The sequence below is a fragment of the Amyelois transitella genome, chromosome 28 (genome assembly GCF_032362555.1).
Source record: "Amyelois transitella isolate CPQ chromosome 28, ilAmyTran1.1, whole genome shotgun sequence".
Classification (NCBI taxonomy): Eukaryota; Metazoa; Arthropoda; class Insecta; order Lepidoptera; family Pyralidae; genus Amyelois; species Amyelois transitella.
In genome coordinates, this window is record NC_083531.1 from 5,293,571 (window position 1) to 5,310,840 (window position 17,270).

The following is a 17,270-nucleotide window of genomic DNA, read 5'->3' on the forward strand; positions in this document are numbered from 1 at the left end:
TTTTACAAGTTATAAATAATTTATTTTATTACAAAGTCCAATAAGATTCCTATTGGAATAAAACAATAAAGACATATCTGTCTAATGGGTAATTCATCGAGTCAATAATTTCAAAGGAATGCATATAAGCTGCGTCATGCCCTTTTCGGAACAATTCATCATTTATTAGCTGATAGCTTGCTTATTAAGTAACCTAGGTTTCATTTGAAGGGGTCAAAGTCTAGATCGCAGCCTTGAATTAGGGCTAACGAGCGATAAAAACCCCAATACGTAGTTATTTTTAGAAAAATATTTTTATACTTACGAAACTAGTAGGTCACGGAAGAAAACAAGCGCGAAAAACACATTTTTGAATTACGCAAAAACGCGAATGCACTAACTCGTATAGCGGAATGCACTGTGATATTCGAGGATAAATATTTTTTTTATTTTTACCCACTGATTGCTGAGTTAAGGGTTTATTGTTTTGATTTTTCAAGGAGTAAAAACGCAATTTCACTAAACTCTCATACCATCAGCTGGAAAGGATTATACTGGAATACTGACAGTTCCACTCAATAACTGTCAATGTCAATATCTACTGTTTTCAGTATAACAAATTTTAGTTTTATTTTAAACTGGGACAAGATAGTTAGGTTAGGTCTGCGATGGCCGTATAATTTTTACCGTTGCGCATTACGTAAGCATAAAAAAAAATGCAAATGTCAATGCCAATTGATGCGTCATCCTTTTCTTTTTTGTCAATCGCAAAGCTATTAAACGCAAAGCGAAAGTCAAACAAACTTTCGGATTTTATAAAATTGAATAAAAATCTTATTCAGGTAATTTTTCATTCGTAAACATGTGAAAGTGATATTTTAAGCACCTTCTATCCTATATTTGTGTTGCCGGCGCTAAGCGGAATCCAGTTTTTGTGTAAAACGAAAGATAGTTCACATGTGTTGGATTGACGAATGAGGATAAAAGTGGGTGAAGACAATGGTCTCCAGATCAGTCTCCTTTGCATCGACTACTTACTAAAATATAATTTGTGGATTATAAAAAAAAATTATAATAAAGTGCCATTTTGATTAATTTTGAAACATTTTGGTTAACTAATCGGTTGCTTAGCAACAAACGTCGAATGTTCAATTCAATGCTGAACCGATTTCGATACGGGCCTTTCTTTGATTCAGAGAATAAATTGAAATTCAAATTTTTTTGCCATTATTATCATACATTGAGATTGTTTGATTGACTTGAAATTTAATTTCTTGTAAAAACAGACCTATAATGTTAGCTTAATGTGTTTCAGGTGTAATCAATATGGATCAAATATTGCAGCACGTTGCCAGAAATGTTGAGAAACAATTGGACAGTGAGATTGAGAGGTAAGTGATGCAAGCAAAGCAACAATTTTTTTTACATACATACATAATTTGGGTGTGCCGTGTGGTTCCCGGCACGAATAGAAAAATAAAAAAGGCCCTCTCCATCTCTTTCCCATGGATCTCGTAAAAGGCGACAAAGGGAGACTTGTAACTTCTTCTTTTAGGCAACATGCTAGAAAATTGTCACTATTTGAATCTCAATTCTATCATTTAACCAAACAGCTGAACGTGGCCTATCAGTTTTTTTTTTAAATTTTAGTTAATATGGCCAGTATTTCTTATTTATATATATTAAGAAGGGAACGTCAAGGTTTGAATTCTAAAAAATTATGTTGCTCAACAGTCTGTAGGCCAAATGGTCATCTGATGCAGTTTCAAGATTATCTATACTAATATTATAAAGCTGAAGAGTTTGTTTGTTTGAATGCGCTAATCTCAGGAACTACTGGTTCGAATTGAAAAATTATTTTTGTGTTGAACAGACCATTTATCGAGGAAGGCTTTAGGCTATATAACATCACACTGCAACTTTAAGGAGCGAAGAAATAATAGAAAATGTGAAAAAAAAATGGGGAAAATTATTCATCCTTAAGCCTTCAATGATGCCCAAAATAACTATTCCATGCGGACAAAGTCGCGGGCACAGTTAGTCTATTATAAAATAACTTCCGTGCCGTGTTCATTAATACCTATTAGCAGAACGTGGCCTAACAGTCTTTTCAAGACCGTTGGCTCTGTCCACCCCGCAAAGGATATAGACGTGACTAGTTCTACATTCATTCATGTTTTTTAATGTAGACAATGTGCATTCGTCCATGATTTAGATTTAAAAGATCTATATTTGTACATTGACGTCCGATGAAAATGCTGCAGTGTAGTTTGTTCCGCCGCTTCTTCTCACACATGCGCTTCGGAAGCGGTAGTAGTTATAATTAGATTTAAGTGATGTGACGTCAATAAGTGATACCTTGTGTCCAATTTTGAAAATAAATCTATTCTATTCTACTATATGTATGCAATATTACTTTCTCCACCAGGTTGGACGCCCTGGAGAGTTCAGACCTGGAGACGATCAGGCAACAGCGACTCCAGGAGATGAAACAGCGCGCTAAACAAAAGCAGGATTGGATCGCTAATGTGAGTATAGTCGGCATATCTTTCCCACGGACGGCGAGATTTGACGGCCTCTGTGGCGCAGCGGTAGTACGCTTGTCTGTGAAATTGGAGGTCCCGGGTTCGAATCCCGGTCAGGGCGTGATGGGAAAAGAACTTTCTCTGTTTGGCCCGGGTCTTGGATGTTTATCTATATTATAAGTATTTATTAAAAAATATAGTATCCTTGAGATAGTATCTCGTAACACAAATCTCGAACTTACTTCGAGGCTAACTCAATGTGTAATTTGTCCCGTATATAATTGTTTATTTACTTGTCCTGTGGTGCCCCGCACTAATAAAAAAAAAAAGAATAAGACCACTCCATCTCGTTCCCAAGTATGTCGTAAAAGGCGACTAAGGGATAGGCTTATAAACTTGAGCTTTTAGGTGATGAGCGAGCAACCTGTCACTGTCTTTTTTAAAATCTCAATTCTATTGTTAAGCCAAACGGTTGAACGTGGCATATCAATTTTTCAAGATTGTTGACTCTGTCCACCCCGCAAGGGATATAGACGTGATTAAATGTATATATGTATGTACTTCTCTTTCCATTAGAATAGAATGGATTTATTTTCAAAATTGGACACTAGGTATCACTTGTTGACGTCACATCACTTAAATCTAATTATAACTACTGCCACTTCCAGAGCGCGTGTGTAGAAGAAGCGGCGGAACAAACTACACTGCAGCATTTTCATCGGACGTTAATTTACAAATATAGATCTCTTAAATCTAAATCGTGGACGAATGCACATTGTCTACATTAAAAAACATGAATGAATGTAGAACTAACATTCCAGGGTCACGGGGAGTACACTGAGCTGGACTCAGAGAAGGAGTTCTTCGCTGTCACCAACAAAAGCGACAATGTGGTCTGTCACTTCTACAAGAATGGCACGGAACGGTGCAGAATTGTGGATATGCATCTGAAGGTGATACATACAGATGAACAGGTCTGATGATGAATGAAAGCTGGTTAACTAAGCAGATGTACGAGGAGAGTGTGGAGGGAAAGGTCGGAGTGGGAAGACCTAGACTAACGTACATACATATGGTCACGTCTATATCCCTTGTGGAGTAGACAACAGTCAACAGTCTTGAAAAAACTGATAGGCCACGTTCAGCTGTTTGGCTTAATGATAGAATTGAGAATCAAATAGTGACAGGTTGCTAACCCATCGCCTGCAAGAGGAATCCCAAGTTTCAAGCTCTGCACCTTAGTCGCCTTTTACGACATCCATGGGAAAGAGATGGAGTGGTCCTATTGTTTTTAGACGAACGTATCTTGATTAAATTAAGGACGTCCTGGTTAAGGGTCAGATCAAAAGTACCCGAAACCGCCGAGCTTGCATGAAGAGAGTTATGAATGTGGATGAAGCGAAGGAAGTGTGCAGAGATCGTGGCAAGTGGAAAGAGGTAGTCTCTGCCTACCCCTCCGGGAGAGAGGCGTGATTATATGTATGTATGTATGTATATCCCTTGCGGGGTAGACGGAATTAAGGTTCAAATAGTGACAGGTTGCTAGCCCATCGCCTTCGAGAGGAATCCCAAGTTTGTAAGCCCATCCTTGAGTTGTCTTTTACGACATCCATGGACAAGATATGGAGTATTATAATAATTTTTGCCGTGTGGTTCCCGGTACTTTTGTAGGTGCACTCCACCTCTTTAATATGGATGTCGTAAAAAGGTAATAAAGGATATTAATTCAATTTTATTTGCCGGATTAATGAAGGATTTTAGGTTGTACATAAGTTTAATATAATAGTATTATTTTGGTAGGTGCTGGCCAAGAAACATTTAGAAGCGAGGTTTGTCAAGTTGGATGTGGAGCGGGCGCCCTTTCTCACCAGTGAGTTTTGTTATTTTTTATTTTATTTATTTATTTACATACATAGAATCACGTCTATATCCCTTGCGGGGTAGACAGAGCCAACAGTCTTGAAAAGACTGAATGGCCACGTTCAGCTGTTTGGCTGAATGAAAGAATTGAGATTCAAACAGTGAGAGGTTGCTAGTCCATCGCCTAAAAAAGAATCGTACTCGTAACATCTTGCATTTTTAAGACATTGTTAAATTCCACAAACATAACACCTTACGGCGACTCGATATTTTGGTCCTTCGGGCCGGATTTCCATTCAAGAATGTTTTATTCGTTTTATGTTACTAAATATTTCCACCACTTCGTTCCAGCTCGTCTGAAGGTGCGCGTCATCCCCACCATCGGGCTGGTGAAGCAGAACAAGACCAAAGACTTCATAGTCGGGTTCACTGACCTCGGGAACCGGGATGACTTTACCACTGAGATGCTGGAGTGGAGGATAGCCAGGTACGATGTACATACATACAAACATTTAGTCACGTCTATATCCCTTGCGGGGTAGACAGAGCCAACAGTCTTAAAAAGACTGAATGGCCACGTTCAGCTATTTGGCTTAATGATGGAATTGAGATTCAAATAGTGACAGGTTGCTAGCCCATCGCCTCAAAAAGAATGCCAATTTTGTAAGCCTATCCCTTAGTGGCCTTTTTCAACATCCATGGAAAAGAGATGGAGTGGTCCTATTCTTTTTTGTATTGGTGCCGGGAACCGCATGGCACGAAGAATACAATGGTAGACCAAATTAAACATACATACATACATAAAATCACGCCTCCTTCCCGGACGGGTAAAATAAACCAAATTAAACTTTGTGAAAACACGATTGAGAAAACTTTTCACTTTAGAAATCATGCTGTCCAGTACTAACATAGTTTGTAAGCATTACTAATACAAATGAGTCCTTGTTACTTATATAAATAAAATTCATTCTTTCATTTTCAACCAGTCCCATTACATTTCCAGGTCAGAAGTGATCGAATACTCCGGAGACCTGACCGTGCCACCGGCCGAAGCACGGAAGCAGAAGATTCTCAGCATACAGAACAAGAAGACTGTGCGGGGGAAATTGGACGACAGCGATTCTGATCTTGATCTGAGTGATTAGGACCCGAGTTGTGCGGTAGTGACTATGTGTGCGGGCAGAAGTGACTAAATGTGCGGGCAGAAGTGACTAAATGTGAGGGCAGAAGTGACTAAATTTGCGGGCAGAAGTGACTAAATTTGCGGGCAGAAGTGACTAAATGTGCGGGCAGAAGTGACTAAATGTGCGGGCAGTAGTGACTAAATTTGCGGGCAGAAGTGACTAAATTTGGGGCAGAAGTAAATTATAAATATATGGAACAAATAACACTGATTGAGTTAGCCTCGAAGTGAGTTCGAGACTTGTGTTACGAGATACTAACTCAACGATGCTATATTTTATCATACTTATATAGATAAACATCCAAGACCCAGACCAATTAAAAAAGGTTAGTTTCTCATCATGCCCTGGCCGGGATTCGAACCCGGGACCTCCGGTGTCACAGACAAGCGTACTACCGCTGCGCTACAGAGGCCGTCTAAAATGACTAAATGTGCAGACAGAATTACTATATTTGGACTCTAGTAACTAAAAGTGTTGTGGAATCTCTCTCATATTGTTGCATAGTCCGTGGCTATTAAGTCGAGGATATGCTAGAAAGTTTTGTAAAATAATTATTTAACTTTTTTCGAAATGTGCTTGCTATATGTGAAGTAATGATAATGCAGTTTTACATGTATAGATAAAACTAAAGTAGAAATTACACAGATTGAGTTACTACAAATTAAAAATTTTGAATTAATTATTATGGTACATTTCAAATATCACTTATATAATTGTCATATCTTTTGGTTTCACAACATTGTTTGACGTCAAATAAATAACTTTTGGCTCTGTCTACCCCGCAAGGGATATAGACGTGACTAAATGTAATATGTATGTAATAACATTAGTTGCGCTAGATTTTTATATGTGTGCAGAGTTGCAAATTGAAATTTAAAATATTATGTTGAATTAATTAATAAACATTTTTTTTTATTAACACCATATACTATTTGTTTTTTTTTTCTCTTTGGATCAATTAAGACGACAAAGCCACCACCCCCTGCAGCGTGACACGCGCGACGCTGTTTTTATAGCGCGAAAAACCATCGCTGTTTCGCTTTTTATTATCACGTGAAACGGAGCGGCGGTAGTTTTTCTCGCGATAAATACGACGTCGCGCGCGACTTCTAATAAAAAAAAATACAAAAAATATATTAGTAAGTAGCTGTGCCCGCGACTTCATCCGCGTGGAATAGTTATTTTTGCATCATTGAAGCACTCAAGGAGGAATAATATTAAACGTTTTTTTCACATTTTCCATTATTTCTTCGCTCCTAATAGTTGCAGCGTGATGATAAATAGCCTAAAGCCTTCCTCAATAAATGGTCTATTAAACAAAAAAACTATTTTTCAATTCGTACCAGTAGTTTCTGAGATTAGCGCGTTTAGCTTTATAATATTAGTATAGATATATATATAAAATATATGTATAGTAGGTATAGTATGCAGAGATCGTGACAAGTGAAAAGATGTAGACTCTGCCGGGAAAAAGGCGTGAGTTTATGTATGTGTGTAGAAATAATAAAGAAACTCATTAATTTGATCGACGACAAAAATTCACGGGAGCGAATCCCCAGACAGAAATCTGGTTATAAATTAACTAGCTATCCCTCATCACTAAGGGGTGTGAAAAATAGATGTCGGCCGATTCTCAGACCTACTCAATATGCTCATGAAATTTCATAAGAATCGGTCGAACCGTTTCGGAGGAGTACAGGAACGAACATTGTGACACGAGAATTTAATATATAAGATAAAAAAAGACAAACACATTATTTAAAACATGTATTTACAAAACAATTTTTTTACAAGTTCACAAATCAATTTCACATTATCATTACTACGCTAATAAATCATTCTCTTTAACATATTTAGCGCCGACACCGAAGGCAGGTCAGACGCAGTGCAGTTTTAATTACAAGAAACTCTTCCGACGTGCCGTGTGGTTCCCGGCACCAATAAAAAAAAAGAATACGGCCACTCCATCTCTTTCCCTCGGGATGTCATAAAAAGCGACTAAGGGATAGGCTTATTTATATACTTGGGATTCTCCTTTTAGGCGATGGACTAGCAACCTGTCACTATTTGAATCTCAATTCCATCATTAAGCCGTACCGCTGAACGAGGCCTTTTAGTCTTTTGAAGACTGTTGGCTCCGTCTTCCCCGCAAAGGATATAGACGTGATAATATATATGTTTATGAACTCTTCCAACTCCTTATGTACACTACACACTGGATCTTAACTCTGGATATGAAGTACCTATCTTATAATAATAAATAAAAAAAATTGAATTTTGAAAAGTAAGCCAAGCAGCTGAACTTGCGACTATCAGTCTTTTCAAGACTATTGGCTCTGTCTACCACGCAAGGGATATAGACGTGATTATGTATGTATATATAAGTATAGATATATGTACTGATAGATAATGCTTTTATGCGTTAAAGGCGACTAAGGGTTAGGTTTAAACTTGGGTTACTTTTACTAGCAACCTGTCACTATTTGAATCCCAATTCTACCATTAAGCCGAACCGCTGAACGTGGCCTGTCAGTCTTTTCAAAACTGTTGGCTCTGTCTACCCCGCAAGGGCACAATCAGTATAACAACTTGGTGCGGGCCGGCTATCAAACTGCACTCCGTCTGAACCGCATTTTTCTGCTGTGTTCTCGGACCTTTAATACATACATATAGTCACGTCTATATCCCTCACGGGGTAGACAGAGCCAATAGTCCCGAAAAGACTGAATGGCCACGTTAATGATAGAATTGAGGTTCATATAAAGTGACAGGTTGCTAGCCCGTCGCCTAAAAAAGAATCCCAAGTTTGTAAGCTTATCCCTTAGTCGCCTTTTACGACATCCATGGGAAAGAGATGGGAGTGGTCCTATTCTTTTTTGTATTGGTGCCGGGAACCACACGGCAATTTTAACTCTCCTTTAACTCCCAATTATAAATTAGGTACTTACACTCTAACATCCTTAACATTAATTTCATGACTTAAAATTTTGCCGTTTTTAAGACTCAGCGCCCTCTATTGGCAAAGTAGTCGGGTATTTTATGCCGTGTGGTAACTGGCACTTTGGATTAAGCCCTTTGTTCGGTGCTCTTCGATCTATCTTCATGGATTTCGTTAAAAACGACCAAGGGAATAGACATTCGTCTTGACCAACAACCATGCAATAACCTGGATTAGTTTGTCTTTAGTCACCGCCTTGATGAGTTTTTTTTGTTTGTTTTTTACATATTCAGAGTTAAACTACTGAACCGATCTGCATGAAATTTTGTATACACATAGTGGGGAGTAAGGAAAGTCATAGGGTACCTTTCATCCCGGTAAAAAGTATAGTTCCCGCGGGATTTGCGAATAACCTGTATTAATTTGTGGCGCTAATTTCGCGCGGGCGAAGCTGCGGGTGACATTTAGTTTTCCATAATTTTTAAAACATTTTAATTCATTAAGACTGTCAAAAAATTTTAATTCATTAAATGTCTAGTACATGAACGCCTCGCGGAGAGACGATACGGTTAGACCGGATAAGTAAACATCGTATTCGTATTGAAATATTTAGTTCTACATTCATTCATGTTTTTTAATGTAGACAATGTGCATTCGTCCACGATTTAGATTTAAGAGATCTATATTTGTAAATTGACTTCCGGTGAAAATGCTGCAGTGTAGTTTGTTCCGCCGCTTCTTCTACACATGCGCTTTGGAAGCGGTAGTAGTTATAATTAGATTTAAGTGATGTGACGTCAATAAGTGATACCTTGTATCCAATTTTGAAAATAAATCTATTCTATTCTCGGGTTCTGCGCGTGCGCACCAGGAATCCTTTAACATTGCCAATAGAGAACTTAGCCGCTAAACACAAAAATAACAAATTCAGTCATATCTAATATCATGAATTGGTCGACACCGCTTTATATAACCTAAGGCGAGACTCTGACAGCGCCGCTACCACCGTGTCGCCATTAAGTTCTGCTGAACACACGTCCAACGCCGGTTCAGCCGCTGGTAGTGACATTGTCCTGGCTCCATCGACCCCGTGAAGGTACAACGTCGAATCGCTCTCAGAATGGGCCGCCACCCAACAGGCGCCCGGCGCCCTAACCCAGGTCGGCCTGGACAGCAAGGAAGACCTGGAAGACCCACTGAAAGTCTGCTCAACATCGAACAGAACTTCTCCATTAGGCGCGGAAGCTCTCAACTTACAAACCGTCAGTTTTGACCGTTCAGAACTATTGGTAGGTCTGCATGAGATCAAAGCTCGGTGTGAGTCTACATCGTAGCACAGCGACATGAATGGACCTTCAATTGGCAAAGCTCTGGGTTCCCACTGCCTCATATTCGCCACCCATAACCAGCTGGAGTTCAGCTGGCACGATAACAGCCCGTACTCTGTCGAGCATAACGACACGACTGGAGACATGTCGCTGGGTGCCGTCAATCTTTGGATATAGGACCCTGGGTTCCTAACGTCGTATTGGTGGATCACGCCGCCCACTCCGCCGACGTAGAACTCGTTGCTTCTCAGGTAATCCCACGAGCATGACCAGAGAGGAACGCCAGTCGATACCGTGATCGTGGAAATACCTCTTTCCACGATTCTCGCCGCGCCGTCGAGGCCCACGCTCAAAAGGAGATCGCGGGGCTGCGAATAAGTAATATCCCTAATCGGCTTCGGGTGTAAATGCACAAATTGTCCCAATTTAAAATCCACACAACTAACTTTCCTTATCCCGTAACCGGGGAACAAGTTATTCGTGCTCTTCTGCGACACGTAGAACTCGTATGTCCTGCAATTGTAAGTCAAAACTCTGCAGCCGCCGTCCTTGCATATCTCCAGATTCTTCTCCAGGGCGAACCTCCACGACTTCCGAATGGGTTGCTCTTTGGCCACGTGCGATTTCATCAGCGTACTCCTCAAGACTTCCAGTTGCAACAGACAAGCCCTGTGAGCTATCCTAGACTTCTGTAACTCCAATTCCGCCCGGCTCTTCTCAACTTGCAACTGGTCCACTTGTTTCTGGAGCGCTGTGATCTGGGACGTATCAGCCGCTACCAGCTGCCGTGCGTAAATGTGCCTTATGTCTTTGACATTGGCTTTGCTTTTGCACGTTGGGCAGGATCGGTCTTTTACAGACTGGGCTTTCAACCACCTCTGCACGCACTGGGAGCCGAAGAGGTGTCCACATTTTAACGCGACCAATCTATGTTCTCCTGTGTTTCCCCAGGAGTCTAGACATATTGGGCACGTCTCGCCGTCAACGTCGTGCTTCGGGGAGCTGAGTCTACGCATTTTCGCTGGTGGTTCCTCATCTTTTCTCTCAGGAAAAGACATTAAACTGGACGATTCCTCGTTCAAGGACTGCATTGCGGAGTTACTGTTCTCCTGAATTGGGATTTGTGGCCGTGCGTTGGAGTCGTCGTTCCTGTTCCACGTGCTACTGGTGCTTTCAGTGTCATATAGATTAACAGTGGTGGCTACTGAGTCATTGCTGTCTTCATTGCCTTGCGTGAAGGTTTCTGAGTCGGGTTGCCATGGTGCTGGCGGGCTCTCAGCTGGGTCCAGGATGATGGGGCTCCCTGGAGACTGGGGCATGAGGATGTCAGGGCTCCCAGGCCCAGTGTCAACTGGGTCGCTGTCGGCCATGTTGTTTTACTGAGGACAATGCAATTATGGCATTCATCAGTTTAATGAATAGAATATAATTATTTTCAAAATTGGATACAAGGTATCATTTATTGACGTGACATCACTTAAATCTAATTGTAACTACAACCCCTTCCAAAGCGCACATGTAGAAGAAACGGCGGAACAAACTACACTGCAGCATTTTCATCGGACGTCAATATACAAATATAGATCTCTTAAATCTAAATCATGGACGAATGCAAATTGTTTACATTAAAAAACATGAATGAATGTAGAACTAGTGTTTGTTAATGACTTCCATGATGCTTTCATGCTGGTTGGTAGTGAGGAAGAAACTTAGTGAGTGCCAGCTGCTTCTTTTCCCATGCAGACTGTGAAAGTCGATCAAGGGAATGGTCTAGCACCCTGTCACAATAGGAATCTTAATTCGATCAATAACCCATACAGCTCTATTGCAGTCTTTCAGTCTTTTAGAGACTGTTGATTGGGTTTAGCACTTAAATGTCGTAAAAGGCGACTAAGGCTTATATAGTAGCGACTCCTCTTTTAGGCAATGGGCTAGCAAACTGTCACTATTTGGATCTCAATTCTATCATTAAGCCAAACAGCTGAGCTTGGCCTTTCAGTCTTTAGATCACTGTTGGCTCTGTCTACCCCTCAAGGGATATAGATGTGATATTATTTTTGTATGTACTTCATTATCTCTACATATAGGCATAAAATAAAAATATTAGCTAGCTAATATTATAAATAGGTTATGGGTATTGTAGATATTGGATATGTGGGACAAGAATTACCTAGTTAGATAAAATGATAAACCTAGGTAATGCTTAAAACAAATAGAAAATAGCAACTGCTTGGAGCCTTGCCTCACCATATAAATCGCCAATGTTTCTAAGGAAAATCAAGAATAAAACTTCTGTTAATTTTTGTGTTTTATACATATTTTAACAACGACGACGGAAAACTATGTAATTTTTTAATATGAATGCCTTAAAATTTCAAAATGTACAGGTACTTACATGCATGAAAGTCTTTTGATTACACAAAACACATTCTTTATACAATATAATTGTTATTACTTTGTGAGAAATAAATATAATTATATACTGATTACTTATTGGCACTTATGTCACATGTAGAATAAAGAAAACATTAAATTTTACGTAAAATAACCGAATTCCACACATTTGTAAATACAAATCGCAGTTTGACAATGTTGACATAACTCATTTGAATATGACATTGAATGACAGCTTGTTTTTAAAGCTGAAATAATTTCCACTTTGTTCAATCTGTGCAGTGATCCATATCCGCGATTGGTCAAAATAAGAAGTATGTCAAGTATTCCTCCAATAGCAAACCGTGTTGATTAAAATACAATGTAGTTCAAGCTTTACAGCCAATGAAAATCATTCTTTGTTTATTCAATCAAAAAGGTTGGTAAAAGATTTATTTATAATTTTGTGACGTTGGCAGTAGTGTCAGAATCGCAGAAAACGGGAAGAGCTAACGGGTTGCTCGCGATCCTGTTTTTTTCAATTTTTATACTAAGAGCTTGTTAAAGTGACTTATTTCTGTAACAAATACGTAGGTGAATAGTGTTAAGTGTTGTGCGACTTGGTTTTAACAAGATCATTCTGTTGTGAGCTGTGAAATTGTGTATTGAGTGGGATAAAGTGAATACAATGGCGGTGATCGGGGAATATCTCTGGATGTTTGCGTGAAAACCTCAGTGAAAACTATAGGAAGTTGACGGAGGAGTCTGCTGTGATGTCATTAGTTGCTGGTTAGTAATATGTGCTGTATTTCCAGGTCATACTTGAGAACTACAACATTGGCTAATGTGTAAACATCTAACTAAAAGAATCGTTAGAAGGGGTAGTTGTCATGTTTGCTAGCATTAAAGTTTCTAGGCCACTAGGTGTTCGCGTTAGGCAATAGAATGTATTTTGCTCGAGGCCTGTTGACATTTTGTGAAAATGTCGCAAGCTTCCGAATGTAGGTCGAGTCGGGTTAGCTGCGCACGCATGTGACGTCACGCCTCCCCTGGGCCGCACCCCCGACCCGTAACATTTCACTTTCAAAATTGGCTACAGATTTAAAAAAAGAATGCCCTAAATCTTGGGGTCATGTCTTCGGCATATCCTGATTCTGTTGCTGTTTCAAAAGGTACCTAAAAACTTTGTTTACAAATACTGGTACATAAGAATTGAAAAGAAATATTTATCAATTTTACCATAGAGTCTAATTTTTTTATTATTATTTGAATCTAGGGCATGTATTTTCAGCTTTGTTCTTCTTAGCCAAGAGACATGTATGTACCTAAGTAAATTAAGCTAGGATTTTTCATATTATATACCTAAAATCTTATAAGAATCAGCTGTTAAACAATATCTTTGAAATATATTATTTTCAAGTGGCTACCTCAGTCAATAGATAACTTTAATACTTAAAAGAATAATTAAAATTTTGGCATCTGTGGAGGGCTGTCCGTTGGCGTATCCTAATGGCTCATCAAGAGACAGATCTCCACGGCTGCAGCCATCTCACTTTAGAACAAAAGGTACCAAAGGGCCTCTTCATGTTGGCTTCGGCCCCGTGAACGCCTCTAAAATGAACGGGTCCCTATCCTATGGGACCATGCAAATTTTACATGTACCAACATAATAATAATTAAAATCTTATAAGAAAAAACAGGCAACTAGTTGTTTTATGGGGTAGACAGAGCCTCTCGAAAAATACTAGCACATGCTATGTTCAGTTGAATAGTTTAATATTATGTTTTAATGGTTAAGAACTCTTTGCTTAGATTAATAGGCAAAGAGAGTCTCAATTTCATCATAAAGCCAAACAGCTGAACGTGGCCTATCAGTCTTTTCAAGACTGTTGGCTCTGTCTACCCTGTAAGGGATATAGACGTGATTATATGTATGTGTGTATGTTACTCTTTGCTTAGATTAATCTGTGGCTTTCATGAAGAACATACATATAGTCACAAGTCTATATCCCTTGCAGGATAGATAGATTCAACAGTCTTGAAAAGACTTAAGAGTCACAGACAGCAGTATATGGCTTAATGATGGAATTGAGATTTGAACAGTGACAAGTTGCTAGCCCATAGCCTAAAACAATAATCCTAAGTGTATAATCCTATCCTTTAGTCGCCTTCTACGACATCCATGGGATGAAGCCCATCGCCTACACATGGAATCCCAAGTTTATAAGTTATCCCTTTGTCACCTTTTACAACAAAGTTTTTAACACAAAGTACATCAGTTGAATTACAATTTTGGACATGAAGGGTTGGGCATGCAATTTAAAAATAATAGGGAATGGCGGGCATGTTTATATCAGCTATAATTATGAATATACACCAATAATTAATAATGCCATGTGGTTCCTGCACTATTACAAAAAATAAATAGGACCACTTCATCTCTTTCCCATGGATGTCGTAAAAGGCGACTAAGGGATAGGCATACAAATTTGGGATTCATTTTTCTCTCGGTCGCTCTTTGAATCTCAATTCTTACATTAAGCCAAACAGCTGAACGTGGCCTATCAGTCTTTTTAAAACTGTTTTAACTCTGTCTACCCCGCCTGCGTTATAGACGTGATTAGAAAAGAATAGATTTATTTTCAAAATTGGATACAAGGTATCACTTAATGACGTCACATACAAGGTGTAATAATACCTTGTATGTGACGCCAATAAGTGATACTATTTATTTAATAATAAGCCAATAGTTATTGATGTCACTTTTTATTAGTATCTATGTATATTATTAATGTGCCGTGTGGTTCCCGGCACCAATAAAAAAAGAATAGGACCATCCGTCTCGTTCCTGTTCCCGATGTCGTAAAAGGCGACTAAGGGGTAGGCTTATAAACTTGGGATTCTTCTTTTAGGCGATGCGCTAGCAACCTGTCACTATTTGAATCTCAATTCTATCATTAAGCCAAACAGCTGAACGTGGCCTATCAGTCTTTTAAAGGCTGTTGGCTCTGTCCAGCCCGTAAGGGATAAAGACGTGATCATATGTATCTATGTATATTATTAATATATATGTATCTGTTCGTTACAGAGCGGCCCTCGGGGCGACGGCGGTGATGGCGCGCGCCCCATGAGCGGGCTGCTGTGCTGTCTGTGCGCGCGCGCTGCCGACATGGGCGCCGCGCTCTCGCACGCGGGCACGCAGGTAACATACATACATACATATGGTCACGTCTATAAGAAACTAAATCGCGATTTCAAAGATTTCACGGATTGGAGCTATATATACAACCTCATCGGAGCCGCGGTTCCCCAGGCATAACACCTGGCCTGGCGGAAGATCTTCCCTTTGGTGGTGGTCGAGCCGAACCATCGCTCCCGCTACAACTACAAATATAATATGACAATTTTTATAATTGGTAAATACTATTATACATGTGGTCCTTGCGTGGTAGACAGAGCCAACAGTCTTGAAAAGACTGATACGGCCACGCTCAGCTGTTTGGCTCGATGATAGAATTAAGATACAAATAGTGACAGGTTGCTAGCCCATCGCCTAGAAAAGAATCCCAAGTTTGTGAGTCAATCCCTTAGTCGCCTTTTACGACATCCATGGGAAAGAGATGGAGTGGTCCTATTCTTTTTTTTATATTGGTGCCGGGAACCACACGGCACGGCAATGCAATATAATTTACAAGGTATAAATAATTAAACGAAATATATAACATACATACATAAAATCACGCCTCTTTCCCGGAGGGGTAGGCAGAGACTACATCTTTCCACTTGCCACGATCCCTGCACACTTCCTTCGCTTCATCCACATTCATAACTCTCTTCATACAAGCTCGGCGGTTTCGGGTACTTTTGACCTGACCCTTTACCAGGACGTCCTTAATTTGAAATATATAAATAGGTAATAATTAGTTAAACTAAATAATATATATATATAATAATTGTTAATTAATCCCCAGGACGTGGAGGCGTGCGACGGCGTGGTCCAGCCGGTCGCGCCGCCCACCATGGCGGACGTCATACGGTCAGTCAGTCAGTCATTGTTTTTATGATCAAAATTAAAAAATAAAGAAAAGATGATCCATCTAGCCGGATCTAGCTAATGGTACATTTAGCCGCCCACCATGGCGGACGTCATACGGTCAGTCAAGTCATTTTTATGATCAAAATTAAATTAAAAAAAAGATGGTCCATCTAGCTGGATCTAGCTAATGGTATATTTAGCCGCCCACCATGGCGGACGTCATACAGTCAGTCAGTCATTGTTTTTATGATCAAAGTTAAAAAAAAAAAAAAGATGGTCCATCTAGCCGGATCTAGCTAATGGTATATTTAGCTATGTAGGTAGCCATTTAATCAAATTCAAATTAAGAAATTCGTTCATTCGTTCATATGATCACGTCTGTATCCCTTGCGGGGTAGACAGTGGCAGCAGTCTTAAAATACTAGCCACACTCAGCTGTTGTTTGGCTTAATGATAGAATTGAGATTAAAATAGTGACAGGTTGCTAGCCCATCGTCCAAAAGAAGAATCCCAAGTTGCCTATCCCTTAGTCGCCTTTTACGACATCCATGGAAAAGAGACAGAGCCGGGAACCACACGGCACTGAAAACAAGCAAATCTGAAACCGAAAGAACTCTTTAAAATAGATTAGAAGGCTTTCCTTTTCGACAGCCTGAAATATATATATATGATATTGAATATATATATATATTTCAATTATTCAATAATTCTATATTATATTCGACAAGTATATTCCCCTAATATAAAACAGTTTCGGTGGTCGAATGTAAGGTGCCTGGTTAGAACGCCGTTGCGCATAGAGGCACCGGTTCGAATTCCACGGAAGTTATGAACTATTCATACGACCTGTCATTTATTTATTTATTTAAACTTTATTGCACAAAAACAAAAAATGTACACAAGGCGGACTTAATGCCGTTTGGCATTCTCTACCAGTCAGCCAGCTGACCTAACAGAAAAAAACTAAGTTGGTGGTGCGATAAAGTGCACATGCGTACTGACAAAATAAATACATTACAAAAAAAAAATATGCGTAAATACATACAA

General features: G+C 39.5%; 5 protein-coding genes across 8 annotated transcripts in view; 3 read left to right on the forward strand and 2 right to left on the reverse strand.

Annotated features, from left to right (window-relative positions):
* LOC106139813 (mitochondrial coenzyme A transporter SLC25A42) overlaps window positions 1–7,062 on the reverse strand; it is a 28,772-nt gene extending 21,710 nt beyond the window's left edge. For 2 of the 3 annotated variants that reach the window (XR_009657452.1, XM_060952206.1), the window contains exon 1: window positions 305–521. The gene's annotated coding sequence lies outside the window, so the exon portion shown is untranslated. Of the gene's footprint in view, window positions 1–304; window positions 522–7,052 lie in introns of those variants that run through there. The other variant, XM_060952207.1, reaches the window with a different exon arrangement.
* Window positions 1–17,270, forward strand: part of LOC106142729 (zinc finger protein ZPR1) — a 247,391-nt gene that overhangs the window by 99,217 nt on the left and 130,904 nt on the right. The gene's annotated exons all lie outside the window — the stretch shown is intronic.
* LOC106139823 (thioredoxin domain-containing protein 9) lies at window positions 720–6,451 on the forward strand. 2 transcript variants are annotated; one of them, XR_009657454.1, is made up of 8 exons: window positions 720–821; window positions 1,295–1,370; window positions 2,408–2,507; window positions 3,326–3,457; window positions 4,305–4,374; window positions 4,716–4,851; window positions 5,368–5,637; window positions 5,705–6,451. XR_009657454.1 is itself a non-coding variant. In XM_013341330.2 (7 exons), the coding sequence occupies exons 2-7, from the start codon at window positions 1,306–1,308 to the stop codon at window positions 5,507–5,509; spliced, it is 645 nt and encodes a 214-aa protein (XP_013196784.2). In that variant the 5' UTR covers window positions 720–821; window positions 1,295–1,305; the 3' UTR covers window positions 5,510–6,451. The 2 variants fall into 2 exon arrangements, 1 of the variants encoding a protein (XP_013196784.2); XM_013341330.2 differs by having other exon boundaries at window positions 5,368–6,451.
* LOC106139806 (E3 ubiquitin-protein ligase RFWD3) lies at window positions 7,299–12,370 on the reverse strand. The gene is made up of 2 exons (XM_013341308.2): window positions 12,210–12,370; window positions 7,299–11,193 (listed from the first exon to the last, which is right to left on the reverse strand). Exon 2 carries the CDS (start codon window positions 11,182–11,184, stop codon window positions 9,430–9,432), a length of 1,755 nt encoding a protein of 584 aa, XP_013196762.2. The 5' UTR covers window positions 11,185–11,193; window positions 12,210–12,370; the 3' UTR covers window positions 7,299–9,429.
* The window catches only part of LOC106139771 (BTB/POZ domain-containing protein 7), a 55,755-nt gene continuing 51,163 nt past the window's right edge, over window positions 12,679–17,270 (forward strand). Inside the window, exons 1-3 of the mRNA XM_060952212.1 lie at window positions 12,679–12,976; window positions 15,276–15,389; window positions 16,159–16,223. Coding sequence (XP_060808195.1) covers window positions 15,315–15,389; window positions 16,159–16,223 — 140 coding nt within the window. The 5' untranslated portion in view covers window positions 12,679–12,976; window positions 15,276–15,314. The remainder of the gene's footprint in view (window positions 12,977–15,275; window positions 15,390–16,158; window positions 16,224–17,270) is intronic.